Source organism: Pholcus phalangioides, unplaced genomic scaffold (assembly GCF_987345545.1).
Source record: "Pholcus phalangioides strain wild (caught in Gottingen) unplaced genomic scaffold, Ppha-v1.0 ptg000004l_1, whole genome shotgun sequence".
Taxonomy (NCBI): domain Eukaryota; kingdom Metazoa; phylum Arthropoda; class Arachnida; order Araneae; family Pholcidae; genus Pholcus; species Pholcus phalangioides.
Window position 1 is genome coordinate 39,007,138 of NW_028301597.1, and position 13,852 is coordinate 39,020,989.

The following is a 13,852-nucleotide window of genomic DNA, read 5'->3' on the forward strand; positions in this document are numbered from 1 at the left end:
AAGTTGCACATTTTTTTTACTGATCTCTTATATATAAGTGACCCCACGGCTCATTTCCGGATCACTCAAATGGCCTCTCGGTATACTGACAGATCACTCAACTGATCCGCGGCACTTTTATAGATCACTCAAGTGATCCGCGGTATATTTACAGTTTACTTGAGTGACCCGCGGCATATTGACAGTTAGTTCATTCGAGTGAACCACAGCACAGTTTCAGAGCACTTAAGTGGCTCGTGACACGTTTTCGAACCAATGAAGTGGCCCCGCACTCTCCAAAAGGTTGGACACGCTGGCCATAGAGATACTTTCTATATTTTCGCGTTTATCCCTGCTGTGTTGTGAAACGAAACACATCCCACTTGGCAACTTCTTGAAACCCTCTCCAAGGGGAGGTGGGTGGCTCCACGAATACCATCGAAACACCACCGACTTGAACTACGGATTCGCATTCAACATGAAATGGTACTATTTTCAATTCACGATTTTTGTTCGGGATTCGATTGTGATCCATAGAGAATACGATAGGACCCAAAATCGAAAGGTATCTATATCCCTGCAATTGTCACATTACATTTTAAGGATCGGTCGATTTCAAGGAAATCGCCGATCACTGTCACTCACTGGGAGAAGTTCCATTTCCTTAAATCGTTTAGGATCGGGGAGAAATCGTTACTGTATTTCCTCCTGCAGTTTCCGAAACTTCTAAAAGATACGTAGAGTCTCGAAATGTGACGTCGATCACGACGTTTCTCACAGAGAGAAATGACGTCTATCCAAACTTTCGCAATGACATTTCCGTCGACTGTGAATCCATTTCAACGCGTATTCAAGAAATCTACCCATATGGAAAATTTTGGAGATATAATCCATTAGAAGACGTGGCTTTTTTTTTAGGGCAGTGATCTTCACCTTTTTTTCAACTTGTGGACCGGCATAAGTAGGAAAAATAATTAGCGAATCGGCAAAAAAATTAATAGGTTTGTTTGGACACCTCTCCATCCTCCCTGCTGCCATCTATCGAAAACTATCTTTATAAATCTTCGGGCAAAACTGGTCGTTGGTTTTAAACCGGTATGCAGCATTACAACTAAAAATATGTGATATACCACGTATTGTTTATTTATATGCTTCATACTGGCTATGTTATTTGGTACTTTCAAAATGATTTTGTGGAAATCGTAAAACATTGTTACCAAGGGTAGAATTTTGAAAAGGCTTGTTATAACGCGTGTAACGTACGCGTGGCCTGCGATTGTTGGAATAGAAGAGCGAGATTCCAAAAGGACTCTGACAGAAGAATTCGAATAGAGACAACGTGTGTTTGGAAGGCTGCTGCAGTTCTAGCAGGAATTCTAGTCGATGTAAATAAAAACAGTTCCTTTGTTGTCAAATTCTCGTTCCTATAATCTTCACGCATCGTCAAGTCCCGGGTGATATCCAGCGACGGAACCATATTAACCTATGTATCAGCGCGTAAGATTTGCATCAGCATTGAGCATAGAAATAAAAAAATATACAGTAAAATGCGAATATATTGTTGATTTTCATACTGCACACCGGTTTGAAAACAACAATAAATTTTATTTGAAGATTAACACAAAGTTTTTTTTATTTCATAGGTGGCAGCATAAAGCATCTCTATGACCAACAACAATGCACAATTCTTATCTATACTTAACCGATTCTAAAAATATTTTTCCCATAAATTCCAAAAAAAAAAAAAAATTCTATTAATTCTGAAAAAAATAAACAATTTCTATCAATATTCCGAAAATAATATTTCTTCTAATAAATTTGAATATTCATAAATTCTGTGAAAAGGTTTCAATAATATTCTGGAAATAATTTTCATATGTTATGAATTTTCACGAATTCTGAAATTATTCCGTTCAGTAATCATAAAACATCTTTTTCATTATCTCAAAAAAAATATTTCTTTCTCTCAATAATAAAATTATTTCATTTCATTATGCATTACTCTTCATTTATATTGAATTGTTTCTGAAATTATTACTCTTTGAATGATTTTCAAATCATCTCTTTCACAAGTACTGCAACACATTTTTCTTACTTAGGGTTCTTTCCAGTATTTCTGTAATTATTTGAGCCTTTTTAGTCGACGGGCCACTACAAAAAGCTTCAAGGGACCATCTTTATGTGAAGAAAAGTCCAAGGAACTCTGGTCTGAAGACACCAAAACTCGCTATCGAGCGGTCGGCGAGCCGAGTCCGCGGAAACACGCGTCCCGGGAAAACGATTGAAGGACTCTAATTTAATTCATTGAATCATTCAATATTGATATCGCAAACCCTCACCGAAAGATACAAATCACAAACGCAATAGCGTTTCTGGATGGAAAATCGCTCTCGGCCGTAAATACAATAAATATTTATCGAACATCCTCCCACTCTAAATGCTCGCGTAAAAGCTAATTACCGTTATTGGATCCGGGGCATATGTATTATATATTTGCACTCAAAGTCAATTATTCATGTATTACATTCGGAAACTGTATATTGGTTGCCCCTCGAGTGATATTCGTCCCGTAATACTTGTAACGTGTCATTACCATGTTTAATATCTTAAACATGGTAATGATTTGCATTCATAGTTTTAATAATTCAAACAGACAGACAGAAAAGACAGTCTTAAATATCGTTGAAATAATAAAAATCACACACAGCGCTACCAAAAAATAAATTGTTTTCCAAAAGAAAATGAAAAATATCGTTTACGTAACACAAAAAATATCTATACTTGACAGTAGATGCCGCTAGTGAAACCAAAACAAATTTTTATTGGAACGCATTATTAAAGAAACCAAAACTTGAAACGGATGTTATACAGTGATCGCAATGATTCAGGTCCACGAGAACAAAATAAATAAAAATTATTTTAATCGATATTTTTGACGGTATCGAATTTCATTCTGATTGAACTTAATTGTGAAAAGACAGACAGAATTTAATTTTTCTCGTCGCTGCCGAGCCTGAGGGGACTGCCCTTGCTGGCTATGAAGCGGGTTATAGATAAGTTTGTGCGTGTTTGTGTAGATGTGAAATGCTTGTAAGTTAATAGAAGGGAAAAAACACAAACATTATACGGTTCCGGTAAATGCTACCATCAGAATACTACAATACACAAAGTTCAGCCATGTTATACTTCATCAAAACGTTACCTATGCAATAGAGTTGATCAGTAAAATCAATAGTAAGAAAAGAAATATTATGCGATAAATGCGAGTATTATAATGAATACATTAATGAAATCACTTATGCACAATTCAATAACATGTTACATAATGCATTAATGAGGGAAAAAATCTAGCATGCAAAAGAAGTAATAGAAAAACAAGTGTGTTAACCGAGATTATACTAATTGGTATAATGTGAGATTAGTCATGTATATTTAACCACAATCTCACTCTATGCAATAGAGTTGATCAATAAATTCGATAGCAAAATAAAAGTACAAAAACATTATGATAGATAGACAAATATTATACAGCTCAGTAATTCAGACTCTAACGTACTGACCATGGCACGTGCAGCACGTTTTGAGGCCCGAGAAATTTTAGTCTTTGATGTGGATTGTAATCAACCGGATCTTCAGTGCTTTTCTAATGTTAGCCCCTCTGATGTACTTTGGGGCACGCACGAGGGTTTCCAGTATTTTATTCTGTTGACTTTGCAGACGCTGCATGTTGGTCTTTGAAACATGAGCCCGTACTGGGGCGGCATAGGTCATGATAGATCTAATGATCGATTTAAACAATATGACTGTTTTTAAGAGTTAGTCTTGCACTTGGGAATGTAATGCGTGACATCATTCCCATGGTTTGGATAGCCTTGGTTCTTACGTGATTTATTTGAGGAACGAAGGATAATGGTTTAGAATACATCCCAAATATTTCACTTCCTTTACAGGTCTTATGGCTTCTCTACCCAGGTAGATTGGTGCTCTAGTGAATTTGGTTCTTGTTAGCCACATGAACTGACACTCGGCATGATTAAGCTCAACAACATTATCCTCACACCAGTCTTCAGCCTCCTCCAGAGTCTCCTAAAGATTTTCTCTGCATTTATCAGATTTTCTGTGGTTGGCGATAATAATTTCATCATCCGCAGAGTCCCTGTATTCCCATTGGGGGCAAGAGAGTCATTGAAGTAGATGTGCCGAGACTCTTATCGGAAGAATAGAACAAGCATTTCCATTGTTAACCAGAAAATGTCTGCCTTCAAGACTGTTGGTAACACAGGGTTCCCGAATGGGTAGTCATAACCCATCAAACCCCCTTTATTTTGCCTTCGTCAATTGTAGAGTTCTTAAGCTTTTTAAACGAAACAACTTATCCAAATTTAAATATCTCACTGAACAATCAACAAGTGTTTTATAAATTCGTAAATAGTTAAATAATTCATAAAAGTAAAAATAATAGATTTATTTTTAAATGCAATTTGCAAAAATTATCATTTTGACAGAAAGATTGAATTATTTTGTGCGGAAAAAAAGCATTTCACATTTCTGTCAATAGAGAGCAGTGCATGAATACAAATAGCTGGAAATATTTTAATCAGAGCCATGTGTAAAATGCAAGGTTTACGATTCACAGCTCACATTTCTGAATTTTCTGTTACATAAGGTTTCTGTAGCGATGTTGGCATTAGTGGATAAAGCACTATTGGTGAAGTAGTTTTGCCTCAGCCATGAATCGGCTAAAGCTCTACGAACGTTTCGGACACAGAAGAGATTAGAAAAACGTTCCCGTCCATAATTTCAGTTATTTGCTTTCGTGCAGTGTTGTCCTCTATCTACAAAAATTTCAACTAATACTTTTTCTGCACAAAAAAAAACAAAATCTTTTAGTGAAAATGACTTTTCCGCAATACAAACGCATTCAAATTTCCCGATTCCTCCAATTTTTTATGAATTTTGGAACTATTTGAAAATTTTTTATGTGATATCCTGTGTTCTACGAATAGTGTCTGAAAAAAATGAAAATTTCACGTTTCGTTCCAAAACTGAAGCAAAACATTAAAAAAATATATCAACAGAATTAATTATACGAGGAATTCTCAGATGTGCGACGAATTCCCTCCAGTAAAATTATAATAATTGAAAATTATATATAAAAACGATATTTCTATTTTTTCGCTTCGTAATTGGAATGAAAGTGAATGATTAAAACAAAATTTTAATTTATTTTTGTTGTACTGAAAGAAATTTATTCTGTGACATTGAGAGAAAATTTTATCGAATTACATCGATAGTTAATTGCGACGCGTTGGTATTGTGCATAATCACCGATAAAAGTGATTAATCTCTATTGAAATTCACCAAACTTCACCAAATTTACCAAAATGGCCGGCGATTATGCGTAATTTAACCAGATTTATCACAGTTACAGTATCATGTACACTTTTTTAGCGGACTTAAACTGTTCGGTTATTTGGTCATATGAAGATGATGATCTGCAAGTATTGCAGAAATATTTACTGACCTCAATTTTTTTGAGCATGTTAATAAATGCCGCGACACAGTTTTCGGAAAACGCAGTATCGAGGGGGTTCCCACGAGTATCTTCAAAACCGGGATCCATTTTATGTTTTCGCGCAGGAAAGCAACAAGATTAATGATCCAATTGACAAGTTACCCGCTTTCGAACCCGGATCGTGATAGATTCTTGAAAGGTTTGTCAGTAGCGTAATGGTTGGGATTTGACACCTCGAAGAAGGTAAGTTAAGGAGATGATGATGATGATATGCGAGATATATTGATTGGAAAATCTGTTGTATACGGAGATGAAATCCGCCCCGGGATGCGGTGCTTTCGAGATGATTGCCCGGATGTGTCTCTGCTCAGAGGATCAGTAGTACCTACCCGCGTGATTGATGGTTAATCTCGAACATTCGTGAATATGTGTATTATTGTAATAAGTGGGGCTGGCGTTTTGAGGGAATTAATGATGGCTTTCTCTGTCTAGAAATTCATCTGGAATAATATGACGAGGCTATTCATCAGTATCCAGAACTGTTGTCGTCGTAGTCATTTTCTAGGAAATCGCGGGTGATTAATGCTTTCATGGTGTTTAAACACTGCTAAAATGTTGGGTCGATCGTCATATTTCCATATCTCCTGATGATAGTTAGGTAATAGTTTCTTAAGTATTTGTAACCAATATTGGGATATTTTGACATTATTACTGCCTCAGGCAGAAGCCTTGCGTCATAACCCGAGAGTTCGATCACTCAGCCTATGGCTACTGGAAACCCGGGCTGACTCATCATCCGCCATTAATGCACAGTGTGACGTCGGTATTATCACTACAGCCAATCGCTGTTCTCTGTGCCGTTTTCTATAACGATCAGACATCACTTTGAACGAAAAACTGCTTCACCAGACACCAACTCTGATCGTATCGACATACGGCGATTTCCAACTGATGGAGTTGGGTGGGAAATGAAGGCGGCATCTATCGGTGGTCGCCCAAAGCTCAGTAGGGAAAGAACTTGTTTTTTCAGTGTTCTTCTCCCAGATCAAACCCGTGCCTGCACCCTGACGACAATCTTCATGGTGGACGACCACCATCTTACCACTGCACAACTCGGGCGCTGAACATAAAGCCAGTTTTCCTACCCTCGGTGAGTCCGCTATGGCATATAGTAGCCTTAACGCAACCTAGGGGTTTCTTGGTCTCATCCAACATCTTTGAGCAAACTTTGACGTCAGTATTATTGCTATAGCTAGCGCCATAGTCATTGGATAACTTGACCGACTCATCATCCGCCATCAGTGCGCAGTGTGACGTCAGTGACTACAGCCAATAGCTGTCCTCCTATGCAGTTTTTTTAACGTTTAGACGTCACTTTGAACAAAAAACTGGTTCGTTCCAGGGCTATACAGGCTGTCCCAAATTATTTGCACATCGGTTATCACTGTAACTGTTGACTTTCGAAACATGCTTTCAGTTACAAAAAGTTTTCAAATAACGTGCAGTCGATTAGAACCTCAAAATTTGTTTCAGGGGTCGTATGCATGGGAAAATAAAGAAATTAACTTTTTATACCGTTCCCGTGTGCCCCAAAACCCAATTAGAAAATTATTGCCCTGTCTTTCCTGATGACAACAAAAAAAAAAGGTTTCTAAGTACAATATTCACTGAGATATTTAAACTTGAAAAACGGAGGAAATTTGGGAAAACAAAAACAGCTCTACAAGCAGAAAAACAGTTTCCTTGAATTACTTTTTTCCGTGTTTAACGTGGAGCCACATTGGCTACCTTCTATTAAGATGTACTAAGTTACATGAGTTGGTGGTCCGCGGGCTTCGTAGTAAGTTTCAATTTGGCCCGCTGTGTCTGAAAGGTTAAAGATCCCGGCTCTATAGAAACCAGTCTGGACCTCCAATTATATTGACATTGACGCTATAGGTGTTATACGATAGCCAAGGTGTTGTTACAACCAAGGTCGTAATAACCGAGTTTGACTATAACTAGAAAAAAATATTCCCCCATCTCAAAAGGGCATCGGGCACATTACTCAGATAATAATAATGAACCCGGACACGGTGATGACGTCGCAAAACAAAAAATAAAATAATGAATAAAGACAGATAAATAATGAAAAAAAAAAAATATATATATACGTACCGAAAATACGTGTATACGCAATTCTTCAATAAGGAGATAAGAGATGCGTTAACGCGGGTGGAAACGAGTCTCGCGACGTTAACGTCGTGGGAAGATTGATGACAGCTCATTACCGTAAAATTTCATTTTTCTCATTTGGACGAATCAACAGCGTTTAAAGAGTCGAAAGCGTTCATCCATTATTCACGTTTTTAAACGCGTGCAATCAAATTAACGAGACGCTTGTTTGTGTTCACCGAGCATGCGCGGTTTATTTTTTTCAATTTCCGTCCAGCAGCACCTCCAATTTCATCGCATGGAAATGAACAACAGTCAATCATGGCCTTTCGTAATAGCTGCGAAATGGAATGTTTAGTGTAAGACTTCAAAAACAAAACAAAAAGCAGTTCTGTAATCTTAAGAACATCGGATGATGAAAGCGAATATATTTTCCTCATGAAATATTCATGAGATCTTGCATTTGTTTTTTTTTGATGCTGATGAGAGACGATCCATTGCCTTTCGTCTTAAATTATTCGAAAATAATCCATGGAGCAGCACGGAAATGAATCGATTTCGTATTCAGAATGTTTCGCAAGATATTTCACGGAATAGATGTCTCTAACTTTTCTTACTTTCGCGTACACATTCCCGATTGATGTTAGAATTTCAAATATTGCGTGACATCGAATTCGACATTAAAAGCTCTCTTAAAAGTGCAGTCACAAAACAGAATTTTTTTCCAGAGAGAAGCGTCAATTCGACAACTGTCAAGCCAAGATATGTCCATGTTTCGATTTTGATTCTATTATTGACGCGTAATTCTTTTTGTACAACAAGCAAAGCGGCGAATAAATTAATTGGATACGAATAGTAAGGAAATGGCCGATAAAGAACTCACCTCGTCCAAAAGCACTCCGGACGCTTTCATTTTCTGAAATATAATGAAAAAAAAAAATGAATACGTGTCACACATATTCATAACTAAAAAAGAGATTTCTTTTTCATCATTATGGGCATTTAACATTCTATGGTCTGGTGTATATTTGAATATACAGGGTGGGCAAAAAGTCCGTAGAAACTTTAAAAATTCATAAAACTGGAAAAACAACCGAAATACGGTTTGCAGGGTAGCATCGCTGTCACGGGGATTTTTTTTGACAGGCGAAAAAGAAACTAAAAATAGCCGATAGATGGCGCTGACGTACACAAGTCAAAGAAAAGATACGCAAATAACGAACGGAATGCCTCCAAATCGTTTATCGCATCAGTATGTGTTCCACATGACCACCACCACCGCAGGAGACAACACGTTGCAGGCGAGTCACAAATCCAGCAACGGCAGAGTGCAGCAGGTCCACATACAACGGTGAACTGATTGTTGATTGGGAGCGCAAGCTCTTATGACCGTCTCATTTGCATATCTTCATCGAAGTCACTCGTACCGATGTCACCTATCGGCTGTTTTTTAGTTATTTTTTTCCCCGTCTTACAAAATATTCCCGTAACCTAGCGATGCTAACCCTGCAAGTCTTTTTTTTATTTCGGTTATTTTCCCGGGTTTTATTCATTTTTAAGGTTTCTACGGACTTTTTTGGTCACCCTGTACATAAATGGAAGCATTTAATGCATAAATACAAACATATAATATATTAATATATAATATATAATCATATTATATTGCTAACTCTCTGTAGTCTCAAGGGCCTTTCCAGCAGGCCTAAGAAGGAATTCATTTATTGAATATTTTTTCGCAACATAGCTATTGCGTTTATGAAATGTTTTACTGTCTATATATTTCTGATTAATAATGCTCATTGTTTAATTACTTATTGGGGTGAAGCTCACAATAATATACCTCGCATCATTTCCCTTTTTCATTATTGTTGTGCTCCGTTCAACATTGTTTTTACGTTTATTATACGTTCATCAAAATGGTTTCGTAATATATATGTATTTCTAACGAAGTCGCGCGAATATTATATGGTTTATGTTTTTATTATTATTAATCTGATTTCCAGTGTGAGAAATAGTCAATATCTTAGGGGCTATGTATTGTAAGCGCTCTTTTCATGTGACGTTTTATTAGGTTTAGGCACTTGAATTCAATTATATCTATTGGTATTTCTTTGATATTTTTTTGTTAAGAATTTTTCATTTGATTTCTGCAATTTGATACTCTGTACAAGGAGTTTTGTCTTAAGGACGAAGTATGTCAGTGTATTTTGAAACTATCTATTACTATTTGAGATCTTATTCTATTATATGATAATCTAATTTCCGAATATCCTGGTAATATGACCCTCCCCAGGCAATGATTGCGTAATTAATAATTGAATATATCCATGCGTAACTGAATAAATAAAAATAATTTTTTCACAAAAAAGTATTCGTCGAGTAAGTTTTTCATTTTGTAAATTATCACTGCATGTTTTCTAATATTTTTATTAAAATATCACAGTGCGAATTTCATTTAGGTCATGTTGCAAATACATGGTAAATTGTTGTGTTTTTTATTTTTACTAATTGGTTACAAAGATACCGATTTCTTTTTTTTTTCAATTTGTTTTGGTATTTTAAGTAAAGTACATCTTTTAGTGGTGATTTCAGTAAAAACTACGGCTACATAAGCACAATATTTTTTTTTATTGAGAAAAAGTTGATTCCTTGTCGTCATTTTTTTGAGAGCTGCTGAAATTTTGCTGAGAGATTTATAAAATCGCACCGCATATATATATATATATATATATATATATATATATATATATATATTATTTTATAGGAAATTGGAAAAATAATTCAAGATAATAACTATTCAACTTTACTAACAAACAAGATTTTATCAGTATATAGATGCCAGCAAAATAACGGAAAACTGTATATATCACCCATAATATATTTTTTTAATATTTTAGCTACTAATTATAATGTAAATTGTAACACAATTGACACGTTTAAAAAGAAATACGATAAACATGTTGGGGTAAATCGAGAAGCTATCCATTCTTAGAATAAGACAACCAAAAGTATTCTTTATGGGCGTTGTATAATATTTTTATTAATTGCGTTTTTAATTGGGTTGCTGTATTTTTGAAATATATGACATCCATATTTTTATGGGCATCTTTTTCTCAGCCACCTCGTTGGGCATTTTGCCCGTTGTGGCCTTGTATTTGTATTTGTATAATTGAAAAACGTAAATTGAGAAACTAATTAAATTGCTGTGTTGATGTATTGCTTCAATTAAAAATAAGCTAACGGCACCAATTCACATCTATATCAGAGCGCCAGACATCATAGCGCCAAGAGACTAGGCCGGATAGTCGAGATTTCACTGTACAGTCAAATCCCGCTATAGCGAAACCACCTAATAACGAACGAAATTTTTGATACGATCCCATAGGATATACTCTTTTATTGAATCTGATATAGCGAACAAAAATTTTCCGGTCACCTTGAAGTTCGTTGTAACGGAATTTCACTGTACTTCGAATTTTCACCCCAACATTGACATTTCCTCAGTCTAAAAGTTTCTGAATTTTTCATCAAAAAAAAGAGAAAGATTCTCCATAAATCTCGAATGACATTAACAATACACGAGACATTCCGAGACCATTGTCTCAACAACGAAAACTACAAGTTATTTTCCGGGGCAGGGAAAATAAAACAACTTACTTCTAGAAAAATAGAACAGTCGTGTTCCGGACATTCACTGGTACATGAGACTCTGGAAGATTGATTTGAATGTTCTTGGCATTTTTTACCAAGGGGGGGGGGGGGGAAAGAAAGAGATCTTTCTGTAGCAAAATTTCATTTTTTCCAGAAATTTCTATTGTTTTTATTTGTAGAATAGGGGAAAGATAAATGAATTATTATTGATAATACTGCTATAACGTTGCCATTCCGGTAAAGAAAAAAAAATGGAGTGTTTGTGACGTTTTTATGTTTTTGGATTATAGCCATAAAAATGCGTTTTTGTTATTATTCAGAGCCTTCCCAGCCTTATTTGTCAATTTCAACACTCTCTCTCCTTATGTAAAATAATATTTGTCCCTCCCCCCAACTCGTATATCTGTTACTGCCAAAGCCAGCGAAATGGCCAGCACAGCTGACCCGGCCAATGTCCGAAATTCGGTTTTTCGCCAGGCTTTGGCCGGTCCATGTATGTGGATCCCCCTGTACATCCATATATCGATGCTTATGATTCGGGGTCATCACTGCGTCGGCGTATTTTATTTCTTCGCGAAGTGGCCAGCTGGCTTCGCGCAGTGGCCAACTTCGGGCTTTGGCAGTAATATATCTATCCCACAGCCAGGGCCGTCTCCTACGGTTTAGGAGAAATCTCGCTCATTCACGTTTCATACCCGGTATATTTCGCCTGCCCTGACCATGTGAGTGACGAAGCGAGTAGCTCAGTGACCATGAGTGACCGTATAAGTGAATAAATGACCGTAAGGCTGACCAAGTGAGTGATGACCGCAGTAGTGATCAAGTTAATGACTAGGGATGTGTGATCGTATTAATGAACGAGTGGGTGGATGACTATATGAATGGGAGTGATAGTATGTGACCGTATGAGAGACCAAGTGTGGTAACTAACTTGATCATTCATACGGTTACTAACCTGATCATTCATACGGCCACTCCCTTGGTTAATACTCATTCGGTCACCAACTTCATCAGGAAAACGGTTGCTCACTTGGTCACTCATGCGACCACGCAGTTGTCACTCATAAGGTCATTCACAGAATCACGTGGTCACTCACACAGTCAGTTACTTACTTGGTTACGTCATGCTATCAGGGGAGGCGAAATTTCTGGATCTCGTCTTAACAGCATTATGGGGGCCCCAAAGCAAAGTGATGTTCTCGGGTTCTCCATCTGGTCGTAAGTACCTGCCTACCAATTCACTTACTTATTCTAAAAAAAACGACTGTACCGTCTCTTGTGCACTGCAGGTTTCAGGTGCTCGGGTGTGCCCATGCATTTCACATGCGTCAAGAACTTTGCCCATTGGATTCTATCTCTTGTTCCTACTGCCCCCCCCCAGTCCTTTCCAGCGCCCAGTTAAGGCAGGTATTACCTAGTATGGGTAAAATGGGTTTAATCCGACTCCACACAACCACTATAATTGTATATTATATATATTGTTTATTACTGTATAAGTATATTTCGGGCTCTTTATGTGGCGGCTGCTCGAGCACCCCCTGGTGCCAATGTCCTTCGACCGCCGGTCCATAAGAATCTCCTGCCCATCCGCGAAAAATGTTGACCCATTTGTACAGCTTATACGTAATTTTAGTTTTAATGAATATTATTATTTACCATTTTATCGTCTCTATATGCATTAATTTTTATTTCGGTCTTGTGTGTGTGTGTGGCCTTCCCCGCAGGTCTGCGAATTATTTTTCCCGATTATTTTTTTTCCAGTCCGCAAATAATTATTTCTCTCATTTATTTATTACTAGCTATAATACCCGGCGCTGCCCGGGTTTTCTTGAATGAGGCTTTTTGGATCACGTGATATCTCCCTCTTTCTTTGAGGGACATGCAAGCCGTGTCCAAGTTAACCAATATGGCGACTTCCTGCGCGATTCATGAAATAAACAAATATAGATTCACACAGAAACGTAGAAATGAATATCATTTTTTTTGTAAGGGGCGCTAGGTATTTCGATCCCCCCCCCCGAACTTCAAGGTATCCATCTGTCTGTTCCAGCTTCCAAAAATCCTTAGTTAAAGCTGTGGAATTTTTTCGATGCACTTTTCACGGGCTCATAACTAATTTTAAAATATCCTAACCCACATGAATTTATGCAAATAAATATCAAAAGAGACAACATGGAGACATTAATTTTCATACTTGAGAAGATATAAAGGAAATCAATGATATTGCTCGAATATCCAACTCAAAAGTATAGGTTTGGCTAATTACTTCATATTTAATCTCCTGGGCTTCGTATATCTCTAAGTGAACTGAATATTTCAAAAATCGAGAATTCAATACAATTTTTAAAATTATTGATGGGGCGGAAAATCCCACTAATTTCCGCATTTCTACAGTAAAATCGACAATTTTAGCACTGATTTCTATGAGGATCACCCTTTTCCTGACTCTCAAAGCGATGCTGATGACGATTATGACGTCTATTCAAAAAGCCTCATTACTGAGAGTATATTGAAAATGTGGCAAACCATTATAAAGGCATAAACTATTATACA

The 13,852-nt window shown here is 36.8% G+C and overlaps 1 protein-coding gene across 2 annotated transcripts in view; it reads right to left on the reverse strand.

The window, feature by feature from the left end:
* Positions 1–13,852, reverse strand: part of LOC149087395 (uncharacterized) — an 82,100-nt gene that overhangs the window by 19,924 nt on the left and 48,324 nt on the right. For both annotated transcript variants that reach the window (XM_089231478.1, XM_089231476.1), the window contains exon 2: positions 8,532–8,564. In XM_089231478.1, coding sequence (XP_089087604.1) covers positions 8,532–8,564 — 33 coding nt within the window. The remainder of the gene's footprint in view (positions 1–8,531; positions 8,565–13,852) is intronic.